At 40.8% G+C, this 14,175-nt stretch overlaps 1 protein-coding gene across 1 annotated transcript in view; it reads left to right on the top strand.

Annotated features, from left to right (window-relative positions):
• Window positions 1–2,354: 2,354 nt before the first annotated feature.
• The window catches only part of LOC126184277 (mucin-22-like), a 44,259-nt gene continuing 32,438 nt past the window's right edge, over window positions 2,355–14,175 (top strand). Inside the window, exons 1-2 of the mRNA XM_049926651.1 lie at window positions 2,355–2,433; window positions 4,609–4,848. Coding sequence (XP_049782608.1) covers window positions 2,355–2,433; window positions 4,609–4,848 — 319 coding nt within the window. The remainder of the gene's footprint in view (window positions 2,434–4,608; window positions 4,849–14,175) is intronic.

Raw genomic sequence — 14,175 nt, 5'->3', positions numbered from 1 at the left:
TGAATGGATCCTGAGGGACCCGGATCTGCTTCGATGTTGAGAGTTACTAATTTTCCTAGCAACAAACACCACCGTAACTGTTCATCCTGTGGTCGTGTTGTAGAAGCAGGCTTCATTTGACGCTGACCTTACACATCGTACATGGGTGGCTCTGAGAACTATGGGACTGAACATCTGAGGTCATCAGTCCCCTATACCTTAGGACTACCTAAACCTAACTAACCTAAGGACATCACACACATCCATGCCCGAGGCAGGATTCGAACCTGCGACGCAGCGGTCACGCGGTTCCAGACTGAAGCGCCTAGAACCGCTCGGCCGCCCCAGCCAGCTAATCATATAGGATCTAGCCAGAGGATCTAAACGTGTTAATGTTTGTTTAGCAGCAGCTGACATTGGTCTCTAAGTAAAGTAGGAAAAAAAATGTACGGTGGTGTACACTGATTGAGTGTGTTACAAATGAGATAAAAACCATGTATTTAATTGCTTGTGAATGAGCAACATGGGAACCCTCTCGGGTGACTTATAGTCTGTTGGATATGGTCATCCTAAAGTACAGTTGATGAAATTATATACCGGTCTGTAGAAGCGACTTCGATCACGAACCAATTGCTCCAGTTAATTAATGCCTGTATATTTATCAGGATCATCACCGATGTTTGGATGATAGACATGAATGCACGCTGAGCGACACACATCTCCTTTGGACTACCTGTACTTGGTGTGGAGATGTGTCACAAAGTCTCCGTCCTTCCTCTATGCCATTAATGATGTGTAGTCTTGCTAATTTTGACAAGAAGAAACACCTCCATGACTGCTAATACTATCTGTTCTATTACCACGTGTTGCAGGGGCGTTCGTTTGGCGCTGGCAGGACACACTGTCTACGGTTGGCAAAGCTATAACACTATGTTCCCATTATCGCCAGATGGTCAAACACCCTCCTGTCGCGTTAACTCAATTCGTCCTGTTTCCCGACAGGATGCAGGAGGTCTTAGATATAGCGCTTTCCGACTTCCGTACAGGTCAGACTTAAATTGGGACGATCACATGGACAAAGCTGCAGGGATGGCGGGGCAGAGATTCAGGAGCAGTTGTACAAGATGCAGAGGGACTGTCTATAAACAGCTCTGGAGTTCTCTGTTAATGAAATCCTAGCAGTTAGGGTCGAAAAGAAATACAAGAAAGGCGACACGTTTCGAGATACTAGAGTGGCACGAATTTAATTCGCCAGTGGCTGTAATCATCAAAAGACATCTCTACAGGATAAAACGGAAATATGGGGTTGAATGGATCGAATTGATTCCAAATAGCAGACAGCATTTCGGACAGGATTTCTGCCTGAAAGCGTAACATTATCTGCGACCTTGTGTGCCTGTAAACTCAAGACCGCTTTTTTAGCTCGGTGAAGGTAATTTAGTTGTTATGATCGTGTTCTTTAATAGCGCGGATCTTACGCGAAATATATGTTGTGGGTTTTAGCATCCCTCTGTGGTTAGCCTCAGATGTCATTTGTCAATTGTGTTCCTCGAAAAGAACATCGTGTTCCCTCCATGGATTCAAATTTGTCCTACTTTACGAGTGTAATCTGGATGCTGAAAAAAAAAACATTCCTCGCCATACAAAGTGACTCTTATGATTAATTTCATTATTTAGCCTCTCAAATTGATAGCAATGATGTGCCGCCTAGCGGTTGGAAGACATGGTTAGGGTAACACGGATTGATTCTTCACAAGTGTTTTTTTTTTTTTTTCGTTGCGGCGATAACTTGTGATGAAATTTCAATCTCCCACCTTCACAGGTCGAGATAAGCTCTCACGATTTGTTTCGTTAGGCTGGAAAGCCGAGTTTTGAGGGCCATCAGGACCCTTCTCAGGATGGGTGGGGTTATGATATTTTCTTTCTAGGACTGTCGTCTGAAGGAAATCCACGTATCGCAAGTGATGCAGAGGGGGTGCGTCTAGTGCGAGTGTTCGCCAGACACTGCCGCTCTCTGCCCAGGTATGGTACTTCAAATGGTTAAAATGGCTCTGAGCACTATGGGCCTTAACATCTGAGGTCATCAGTCCCCTAGAACTCAGAACTACTTAAACCTAACCAACTTAATGACATCACACACACACATGCTTGAGGCAAGATTCGAACCAGCGACCGTATCGGTTGCGCGGTTCCCGACTGAAGCGCCGAGAACCGCTTGGCCACAACGGCCGGCAGGGCTGGTGCATGGGGCTCTGTCACTATATTTTAGACGAACAAGCTGCGCTTGAGGGGGCCGACCTTTTATCTCCTATTGTTTGGTTGACTATACACGCTGTTTTCTAGTGGTTGAAGCATCGCCTTTGGGCGGCGGCCAGATGGTGGAAAGCCGAGTGCGGGCAGTGGAACTTGAAGGTGGTAGTGGAGGCAAAGAGGCCCTTGGTGTGGAACATCGTAGTGAGTGGGGAGAGGGGTAGGAGGAGGCGTAAGGGGAAGTGAGAAGGCCTTGGTTTTTGGCTGTTTGCAGGGGCGGCCCAAATGGCCTGCGCAGATCGGCGAATATTTCGTCGTTCTGCGCATTACGTCAGCATTGGAGCACGTGGTGTCGAGGCTCCAAAAGAGCTGTTTTACCGGTGTTGTTGCTTTGCTTTAGTTTGTGGTGATGTTGCTGTGATTTGTAAAAGTGTTGCGTTAAAATGCCTGTGTGTGCTATAACAGGGTGTCTGTCGTACAGCCAAAAGACAAAAGGCACGGATTCAATTTCATATTCGTTCCCAAAAGACGTTAAAGTGCAGAAGGCCTGGATTATGAAGTGCCACCGAAATGATCGCTTCAATATTGCAGCGTCAACTGTTTGTTCATTGCATTTCACCTCCGATGATTACTACGTGACTTGCGAGCAGAACATCTCAAACTACCACCGAAGAAAACCCTTAAACCAGATGCAGTGCCGAGTGTGAATATACCAGGAAGTGCTCCCAGTGTTAGTGGAAATTCAGGCCCTGATGACACAGTTTCGCCGAATATGGCAGACAGGTTGCAGGCAAGAAAGACAATGAAAAATGCAATTGAACACCTGGTTAGTGTCTCCAAAAAAAGAAAAATAGGCCAGTCAAGAGCGACAGATGACTGTGACACTGATAGTAAACAGATCAGCGAACTCTGTAAACGTATAGAAGAATTAGAATACAGGAACCGCAGACTGACAGCTATGTGTGCAAATCTCAAGTGTAGTGAGAAGCGTTTGAAACTCAAAGTGAAAGCTTGTGGTGAGAAAATAAAATATCAACAAAAGTGTCAAAAGAAGCAAGTGCAGGAGAAAGTGACTCAAATATTAGGAAAATTGTTTTCAAAAACACAGATAAACTGCTTGTTAAGTGGAAAGAAACGAGCAAAATGGCAAAGGGAAGATATTTGTAAAGCGGTTACACTTCGTGCTGTGTCTAGGAAGTGTTATTTGTTTTTAAGAAATCAGGTCGGCTTCCCACTTCCAGGACTGTCATCACTTAAGAGATGGACGTCACGCTCTTTCAGATGCTTTCCTGGTGTGCTGACAGACGTTTTGCAACTAATGAAAGCCCACTCATCGGTATTGACAAAAACTGAACGTGTGTGTGTGCTATCATTCGACGAAATGAATGTAGACAGCAATATAATTTATGATCCTGTTAAAGATCGTGTAGTAGGGCCACACAGTAACATGCTATTTGTTATGGTACGTGGTTTATTTTCTGGATGGAAGCAACCCATTTACTATGATTTTGACACACAAATAACAGCTGATCGGTTAAACAGTATTATATGCTCTGTACAAGATGTTGGTTACGATGTTGTTGCGGTAGTGTGCGATCTTGGAACAAAAAATCGATCTGTGTGGAAAGATTTTAATGTGACAGAAACAAATTCCTGCTTTTCCAATTCCCAGTATGAAAATAAACGAATCTGGGTGTTTTCAGATGTTCCGCATTTGTTTAAATTAGTGGGGAACCATTTTCTGGATGACGGACTAAAGCTTCCAAGTGGGAAAATTGTTAATAAATCTATTGTAGAAAGACTGCTCGCACTAGATAGGAGTGAAATGAAGTCGTGTCCTAAACTGTGACGGCTTCATCTCAGTGTCAAGGGGAGGGAGCGTCAAAGGGTTTATTTGGCAATGCAACTTTTTTCGAGTACCACAGCGAAAGCCATGAAGTACCTAATGCCTGAAGAAGAGGAAGCAGAAAATTTTTTTCAGTTAGCAAACGACGCTTTTGACATTATGAATGCTCGGAGGTACAATAAGAATGTGTTATCATGTGGTTATGGGATTCATAAGGATGTACAAGAAAGAATATTGAGAGAACTGTATACATGTGCCGAAAAAATGCGCGTAGGCAATGCAAATCACTTGCTCCCATTCCAGAAAGGCATTATGACAACTCTTCGGTCATTATTTGGACTGTTTTCAGATCTTCAGCCACTACAAATAACATATTTTAACTGCAAGATTGAACCAGAATTTTTTCTCACAGATCAGAGGAATTGGTCATATCCATTTGAACTCTTCTCCATCAGAAGTAAAATATCGATTACGGCTGTTACTGCTGGGACACAATGCTCATGACGGATTTTTGACGTCACATCTGTTCACAGGAGTTTTGCCTGACATGAGCGAAGCACTGCAAATGATAGATGGTGAAAAAGAGCTACGAGATATTAACTTTCCTGTTCAACCTGCACAAGAAGAATCTGCTGTCAAAGAGGGATGTGACTGCTCTGCAGAAGGATTCCGTTACCTGGCTGGCTACATTGCATATCGTGCAAAGAACTGTGACAAGACACTGGGACCGCCGTCTGCTGATATTTTAAATCCTCCAACAAATGAAAATTATGGTTGGATTGAATTTCTATGTCGCGGTGGGCTTATAGTTCCAACAGATGAGTGGCTACATAAGGTGTCTCAGTTTGAACTAATTTTTAATGGATTTAATGGATTGGATAGTATTTCCAAGGAAAAAAATGTAGTGAAAACAATATGCACTGCTGTCCAAACTAAATATCCGGAATTTTCGTCACACGTTATAATTCATTCGTATGCGGTTCCTCAATACGAAGCATAAAATGCAGAAAGCAGCAGCAGCACAGAAGCGGAAATCAAGACAGTGGCACTCTCCTTCTACTGAAAAAATCTAAAGAGGGAAATCAACTGTTTTGAATAATATCCTGAGAACTTATTGGTGTTATAAGTAGTTGCTTGTCCTTAGTAAGAGTCGCGTGCTGCGCTAGCCGCTGCCTCGCTTTGCTCCTACAGTGACGTCACTGCGCCAGGCAATCACAGCCGATTTAATTTCGGGCCCAACCTCCCTTTTAAATAACCTTGGCTGTTAGTGACTGCATGTCGAGATGAACGCACGTTCAACCATTACCCCCTCTGTACTCTGCAGTCTTTTAGGATGACGATTTTCCTCATACATGTGCCGCTTTATGGCCCATTCATTGCAAGTGATGGATTTTCCATGACACTTTAGAAGTTTAATTACAAGTGTGACACATTTGTTTTTCATCAGTGGTAGCGTGTACTGGCTTCGATTACCTGGGCTGCAGGATAGTTTTTGAGCAGGAATCTGTAGCGAACTCTGACGTGAAACAGTAGTAGATACTTTACGTTTACAGGTAATACACTTCTTAAGCTCCTCTCTGTTCAATACATGCATTGTCAGCTGATCGTATTTCGTACAAAAAGGGATAAAGATAGTACCTTACACCCCTTCCTTTTTCCTTCCAGTTTGTAGGTGTAGCGTTTCTCTGAGTGTGTCTGTAGCTACTTTCGAGTGGTATTGCGAATTTGTCTCCCAGTAGGGTAACACCAGTTGTATGGTATCATCAGTTTTTAAGCTCTATTGTGATTTTATGCCATCCTTGTGTGGCACAATGCCTATGGTTTTGCAATTAAGCCCGATCTTTGTTATTACTTACATAATTAGGATTGATCTTTGTGTCAGTTTCCTAACCAAAAATAAATAAAGTAGGCTAACCCAACCTTCCTCTCCCGCATGTGTTGAGGGTGCACTTGAGCTTTCATCCAGTAGAATCAAGGTTAGAGTCTTGAAAAAGTGCGCAGTGATTTTTAATGTTCTGTCAGTTCCAAACGCCTCTGGTAGTTTAATTGTGTTACAGGGATGCACTTAGGTTTTCCACCCAGGAGAACCAGGGTTCGAGCCTCGGAAAAGGAACTGCCGATTTTAATTTTCGATCAATTCCCGGGCGGGAGGTGGAGTGGGATGTCAGTACACCACTGGGACAAGGAAATTCCCAAGATAATTCGAAATTCCTGCCAAAATTCGAAATTCCCGCCAAAATTTGAAGTTCCCGGCAATACGGCAGGTTGGAGGGAAGGAGTGGAGGAGGAGGTAGGGGGAGGATGGGGCTGTGACCAACGTGCAGCTGAGAAAAACACGTGTCATCATCCGGGGGCGGGGGTGCGCGTGGTCGGAGGCGGGGGTGGGGACGGGTTGGGAGAGTGCGGGTTGATTAATTAAATTAATTTTCATAAAAATTTGATATCGAAATTGCGCTACAAACCCCATTATACTACTAGTGACATTATTTAATATTTGAATATCTTTTGTATGTTTAATTTCTTACAAACTAAATTCGAATATTGTCAAAACACTATGTACATGTAAATACTTGCCCCTCATACTGCATTGTTTTAATTATTAAAGTTGTGGAATCACCACATAATCACTTTATAATTAATAAAATGTAGTACATTTAGTATTATCTAGTATAGGTTACAGACGATTTGTGGCGTCATTAGTGTCGAAACGCACAAGAAACAATCCTCATACGATTACAGTTTATGAGATTGTTTAAGGTAACCATCACAGTTATACAAGAGTTCTACATCGATTGTACATGCAGTGTTTAGCTTTGGATTGCGGCTATAATATTACACATATATGAATTATCTACAGTACGAAATGTCACAAAAGGATTAGTTTTGTAATCGCTTCAGCTGTTCAGATAATATCTTACACTGCAATCATTTTTCCTGGCATAGAACGTAAACCAGCTAATCAGTATCTTGTCAGACATATTCAACACTAAGTACAAACTATTTGACAAAGCTGTAACAAGAAATGGCTACGTATTGCAGTTACATCCTTATATAGTGGTTGTTGTTCTCTCATACTGCGAACAGAATCTTGTTCTCGGAAAATTTTTTACGCTGTCAGGTATTTCCAAATAGGAAAAGAGGGACACGATGACAAGAGGATTTGGATCGAAGAAACACAGTAAACATGCTCGAGCAAATACATGAATGTACTATTAGGCAGGTATTTCTATGAAATTATGAAGACCAGAACAGGAAGTTAACTATGCGAAAACTTCACTATTTTGGCGAAAAGTTTTAGTATTTAAGACTAACTAAGAGAGTCTTCAACAAAAATATTTTTTTCTAAGGGATTAGGTTTTAAAATAGTCATATTAAGCGACCGATAAGAGGAATGAGCAAATTTAATTACGAAGAGAGGGCACTAAAAATATATTTTTATGAAAAAAGAATTTTTTGAAATCAAATGGCCAGTAGTTCATTAAGATGAAACTTGGATTTGCACACATTGCATTGTTAATAGATTCTGTAAAAGATAGACTACAAACAAAAGTGCTGATGAGTATATGATGGTTAACGCTAGAGAGAGTTCCACGTGAAAAAATATTGGAGAGAATGTTGTTCTTACGTCGGTCTCTCTCTTTCTCAGTCATGAATACGTCGGTGCTGGTGATATGAACATAACTTCCGTTTGCCCCGTTTTGCAGCAGAACGACACGACCCACATTTATTTAATTTGAGGTTTCTGCTTAGATGATATATTCTTCTTGTTTTCTAACGTGAGTTGTCCACTTTACGTGAGGATAGTTTTAAGATTTCGTGTATTTTGAACGGATAGATGAATTCTGCAGTGGACGCAACGTTTTGCTCTCTTTATAGCATTAATAAGACGCCACTTAATGGCGAAGAATGAAGGAAGGCTAGAGTAATCAATAAAGAGACGGCACTACCGAAGTTGGACAATTATTGGGGATGAAACTCGGAATTTTCTAATCACACAAACGATGGAGGGTTTCGTAAAATGTGAATTTGGGAGATCAGGCGGGGATTAGACATTCCTTCTTCTGAACACGGGTCTACGGTCTTATCTGTCCTACTTTGTCCCCATGATCGGCACGTAGTAGAGATGTATCATCATCGCAAGTATTGCGTCTTTGACACTTGGGAGCTATGTCTGATTAAGGCTGGGCGATACGCGTCCTTCCAGAGTATTCGTAGAAGACGGGCTGAACGCTGTGTCAGCTGATAACGGAAGGAAAGACATAGCTGGGTAATTGGAAGTGTCTTCGTCCGAGGCCTGGTTACACGCTCGCTACTGCGTCATCTTCTCCCTCCAAATGATTCATAGTGGGAGAAGTGCTGTTGGTGTTTTATGAATGACAACATGTAGATGAATGTCTTTGCTTTCATAACTTCTGGGTAACGAAAATCATACGGGTATAATTACGGAATCAGGGCAGTCACTATTACACAGATCTTCGGCATCAAACATCTACTGTCATTTAATCTTAAATAACTATGCATTCTGATGAAACTAAGAACAACAGTCGCTTCATTGAAATTCCTTTCTGTATTGAAGACATGGGTCATTTCGGACACCTGTGTTTATATACTCACGATCTACACAGTTCGAGATGTTGTTTTGCAATATACTGTCTCTTTTCGCCGATGTTCACACACGGCTAATCAACTAATGGTGAAGTTTCGCTTCATCCCCACATTTTCTTAGCATAGTCACGCATGCAAAAAACTAATACTAATTATTATATTAATATGAATTCTCTGTGAAGAAAATCGATGTGCGACGGAAAATAATTGACGTTGAATAAAGTTTGTAACAATCATAAATGAAGGAAGATCGGAGGTTATTCTCCCTTCTACAGGAAGGCCATAAGAAACAGTGTATTGTCTTGGCTAGAAAATGGAGAAAGGGATGGAAATAGCTTACGTCCTTTCCAGCGAAACTTCTAGACTTCTGTCTTAATCGATTTAGTGAGTTCACGTAATACGTAAATCTGGCTTATCGGATAGTGATTTTTACCATGGTATTCCTCATTGCTATATAAACTACGAGACAGTTCTTGCCAAAATATTAATTGTTACCTGATAGTACCACAAGTATAGTAAAAGTTCTTGCCACATAATGAACGTTTTATTAAGACAAGGATATATTATGGTGATATCCTAGACACGATATCTATGTGCATAAAAAATGACAAGTTACACGCCTGACTAAAATAGTAAAACATTATTTAGCCACCTCCAGTCACAAACCGCTTAGCTGAAAAACATCCTAGGCAATGTAGTCGTACGTTTTGTAAAATTTGGTAAACAGTAGCAGCCGTTTATATACACATGTGGTGTATTTTCTTTCGAACATGTCCGAAAGAACAGATACCACTTTGATACAGCTGCCATTGTGAATTAAGATACAAAGGGATTAGAGACAGTGGCTGCGAGCTGGCATTGATTGAAATCAACGAGGAAAGTTAAAAATTTTAGCCGGACCGAGAGTCTAACCCTGTTTAGTGGTCAGAGCATCTGCCAGTAAGCAGGAGACCCGGGTATGAATCCCGGTCTGGCATGAATTTTCAGCTTTCCCCATTGATTACAATTAAATCCCGCTCGCAGCCAATGTCTGTGTTTCCTTAGTGTCTTAGAAGTTCATTAATACGATTTATGGTAATATAATAATTTGTTGCTGCTTATTCTGAAAATTTAAATAAAAGTTAAACGTCATTATAAATCATTGGTTAACTTCTGGTAGTTGGGATTTACAGTCCTGTTAAAAGACTGTAAGACTGTAACGTAGATAAAAAAAACTCAGATGCAAGGTGACACATACACAGATCAGAAGACCTTTAGGGTTTGATTCATGCTAAAGCACAGTCTCCCACATATTACTGATAAATGCCATAAGGCCAAAACTGCATTCAGTAAAATAAATATTTTAAGCCAACTACGACTATTACGTCTTTTCAAAAATTATAAACCATTGTTTTATTACTCGCAAGTACTCACTGTACGCTAAGTTTAATAGCATACAGAACTTCATAGAATTTTCTAATTCGTACATCAGGTATTATTTAACCAAGACAACTCAAAAGATCACAGTACTATCTAAAAGTATACGTATGGTTAATACAGTAAGTCTTTTTGAAACATTTTATACCACAGAATTTGTAAACTAAGCTTTGGTTGACGTTGTATTTATTTTCTACGAGTAATAAATATATTCTAAAACAAAGACCTTGACTTAATTCTGCTCTTGAAGTTGGTGCACACTTCTGATGAACATGCGACAATATTACACTGTAGATTTGGCATCATCCAAATAATATGAATACTTTTTTCAGATTTACAGATATTATCCTGGTGTAATGCTTATTCCAAAGGATAAGGGACAGATGAAGTGTCACCAGGACATCTCACACTGAATGCACTTATTCACTTCTCATGTAGTGAGTAACATATTAACCATGAACAAATTTTGAGCTTTAATATAATATTAGTACTTATGCAGTACGTTCTTCGAGAGTAAATTGTACAACATTAGTGGTGATGTATCTGAAATCGTCTGTAGAAGATCCGTCACTCTTCGGTTGATCGCATATTTAGGTTATTGGACAGCCGAGAGCCACTCCACATGAAGCTTCACGTCTTCATTTACGTGATGAAAAGTGATTATGGAGAACTTCCGCGATGTAATGACCTTTGGAATGGATAACTCTTCGACCCTTCAAACATTTGCTCGTATCACGTTACTTTTCCTAGCGAAACCGTTGCATGCCCATTGAACAGAGCTATCATTGTCTCAAGCTTATTTGTCAAGTTCCAAATGTTAGATTATTCTGGCAATGTCTCCCTTCGGAATTCTGTCTGCTGTTACTAGGTTTTCCTGTGTTGACCCTTCACGTCAGGAACTGGGTCTGTTTCGTATTTAATTACAAGACTTTGAATAACTCTCATCCTTTTATTTCAGTGAGTATAATAAATTCACTGCGTCTCGCTGCAAGAGATATATTTTTTCGTATTATCAGAGGTACACAAGTACTGTAACATTCGGCAAACTAAAAATATGGCAGGTAAATAGCAGTACCAAAAAATAAAAGTACAAAGAAAATGAAAACATCGTTTTAGAGTCAAGTATCGTAAACAGTGAAAGAGTGTGTACTGCGAACAGCAAAACTGCAGATGTCCACTGTGTTGGTACACCCGCTATCGTGCAGAAGACACGTACCGATATCGGCAACAACATATGTAGTTAAGCAGAATAAATGAAAATCCGCTTATGATTGAGAAAATCCTCCTAAATATAAATTGAAAAGAAAAAAGACAACAAGGAATGTGCTTTACCGAATACGGAATACTCAAAACATATTTATTGCTCAGTTTTTCCCTTGCAGCAGAACGACACCAACAGACGACGTAACAACTTTTTGACGAGTCATCTGACCCGGACGCTACAGCCTAAACTACCAACGTTGGCCAACTTACCACACTACGACTATAGTTCAGTCAAGGAAGTGAAATAACGGGAAAAATTCGTGTAGTAAAAAGTGTCTCCAAACCGAGTCTTCCTAAAAAACGTTTTCCAATACAAAACAAAACTACAGTAGACTTCCTACAAAAAATATCATATTCATGTTTTCCACAAAGTGTGTTTGCACCAAACTGATTACAGATTATGAGTTGCTAATAATATAAATACAAGAAAAGCATATGGGCAGATTATATGTAATTCTCTGCAGCCTGTCCTTTACTTCTAGAGGAGAAATTGGTTCTTAGTCGTCCTGTACGGCAGCACTAGTGTTCTTCCGTGAAAGGAGATTTCCTCTGCCACCAGAGCTGATCACATTTCAGTTTACACAATATAGTTATCGACACAGTATAATTATCTCCCCAGAATATCCTGTCCATTTATCGTACGTAAGTTCTGGAGAAGGAAGACTGACCAGGGTACAAAATCAGAAACTGGGGCTATCATTTCCTAATTTTAAGTCTGGGGTACATCTTTATATTGCATTGCCAAACTCTCTACATGTGGCTGAAACATATCCCACTCGCTTTCAGTTTTTGTACATACATTCTTATATGTTCGAAGTAAGATCTTGAACATATATTAGGAACTGAACATGTGGGTAAAGGAATTTGTAGAGTACATGGTCTTTTAGCCGATTTGGGGAAACAGTTGCATCACCAACAGCCGTCCTTGAGAGCTTTAGATACATATATTACTCTGTTGACATCCAACGTCTGACAAACATTCGAAATCACTGAGCTCTTCTAGACGACCAATTCTGCAGTTCCTGCTCCCGAAATCACGGAAAACCTAAATCAGGATGAACGAACGCGGCTTTGAACCGTCACCCTACCGAAACCGAGGAGAGTGTATTAACCACTGCGCTGCACTGTTCCGGGCGCGGCTGCAAATAATATGACGGTCTCTCCTTTCCGAAACCGGGCAGCAGATTATTCGGTCCCAGAGCACTGCCACACGACGCCGCCAGTGAGTGGAATCGGCAGGAGTTGAACATAAATATGGAAACACAGTGAGAATTGCATGCTTCAACATAAATGCAGATGATATCCAAGCCCTGTAGGTTGCGCTGTTGTATTTGACCACAAACGGCACCTGAGTAATGTCATCCGTATGGTGCACGTGGCAGTCGTGGTTGGAACAGCGTTTTGTGTAGCTGTAAGTGCATTATATCGGAGCTAAGTGAATTCGGACGTACGCAAGTTGTTGGTGATCGAATGGTGGAAGCTTCCGTAACCAAGATAGATGAAATGTCTAGTGTTTCAAGAGGCATCGTATCGAAGATTTATACCGCCTACACGGAAACCAGAAAAAAGTCATAATCTAAGTGAGAACGTGGATTAAGGTGTGTGTTAAGTAATCGCAACGGACGGTCATTGCAGAGATTTGTAACGAAAAATAAAAGGACAGCAGGTGAATAAGTTCCTGTGAATTGAATGTTCCCCTCGGGAACCCAGTCACCGCCAAAAATACACAAAGGGATATCCAAAGGCATGAAATTGTATGGCGACCTGGATATCCAAAACCATTTATCAGCAATGAAAATGCCCGTAGCAGGAAATTTGGTCGGATGAGTGTTGTTTCACGCTATTTTAAACATCTGCCAGCGTTTAGCAAACTTCCCGCCAGGTTTCAGTCTTCCGACGTAATGATTTAGCCAACCATTTCGTCGTATTTAGTGGGACCCGTGGTTACTCTGAAAGGTCGAATTACCGTCGAGAATCTGTGACCTATCTGGCCGATTAGATCTACCCCATGGTTCAATGTTTGTTACTAAAGTGTGATGCTGTGTTCGAAAATGGCAGATCCACTGCTCACATTGCTCGCATCGTCCCGGACTCGATTTGAGCATTAGGGTGAATTTTCGCATCTTCCTGGCCAATACAGTCAAAGATGTTAAAATTTTTGCGCACTTGTTGTGTGCTTGGAGAGAAGTGTGCGTGATCACTGTCCCCCTTCATCATCGTTACCTGAACTTGCCACTATACTATGCTACTGTGAAACACATATCTTCTACTGAAGAAGTGCTCGTAGTTCTTAAGGTATGCCATTGACAGACCAAGTTTAATAGACAATTTTTTTCATCTTTTGGTCCATACTACACGCTTCCAAAATATGGAAAGCACAGTGATTGCAATGGAAGAGGTTTGTTTCACAGTACTGAATACGAAGAAATGCTCATACCTCCCAAGGTATGCAATTTAGACCCCATAATTGCTAGATATTTTTGCTGCGAAAAATTGTTCCTGTGATACCCCCGAATACTCATCATTCCTCATGGGTCACCATGTATAATCATTGTAAGTGAAGCTAGGTAGAGTACCTGCCATGGGGTTGTTAGTGCAGGAAAGTACCCTACATCTTCGTGTAGTGTTACTTGTTGAAAGGCTTCTTTCAATACATTAATTTTTTTTCTAAATAGAAGACGGGTCTACTCTGCGGGAGACATTGTATACAACGTAACAATATGAAAAGTAACAAAATAATGTGAAGAGACTTGTTTCCTTGTAGTGCTACTTTTGCTAAATAGGTTTCTCCGTCACGTATCTATATTATGTAGTCA

Source organism: Schistocerca cancellata, chromosome 4, assembly GCF_023864275.1.
Source record: "Schistocerca cancellata isolate TAMUIC-IGC-003103 chromosome 4, iqSchCanc2.1, whole genome shotgun sequence".
In the NCBI taxonomy this organism is placed as follows: Eukaryota; Metazoa; Arthropoda; class Insecta; order Orthoptera; family Acrididae; genus Schistocerca; species Schistocerca cancellata.
The sequence above is the reverse complement of the archived record's forward strand: the minus strand, read 5'-3'. Positions and strand labels throughout refer to the sequence as shown.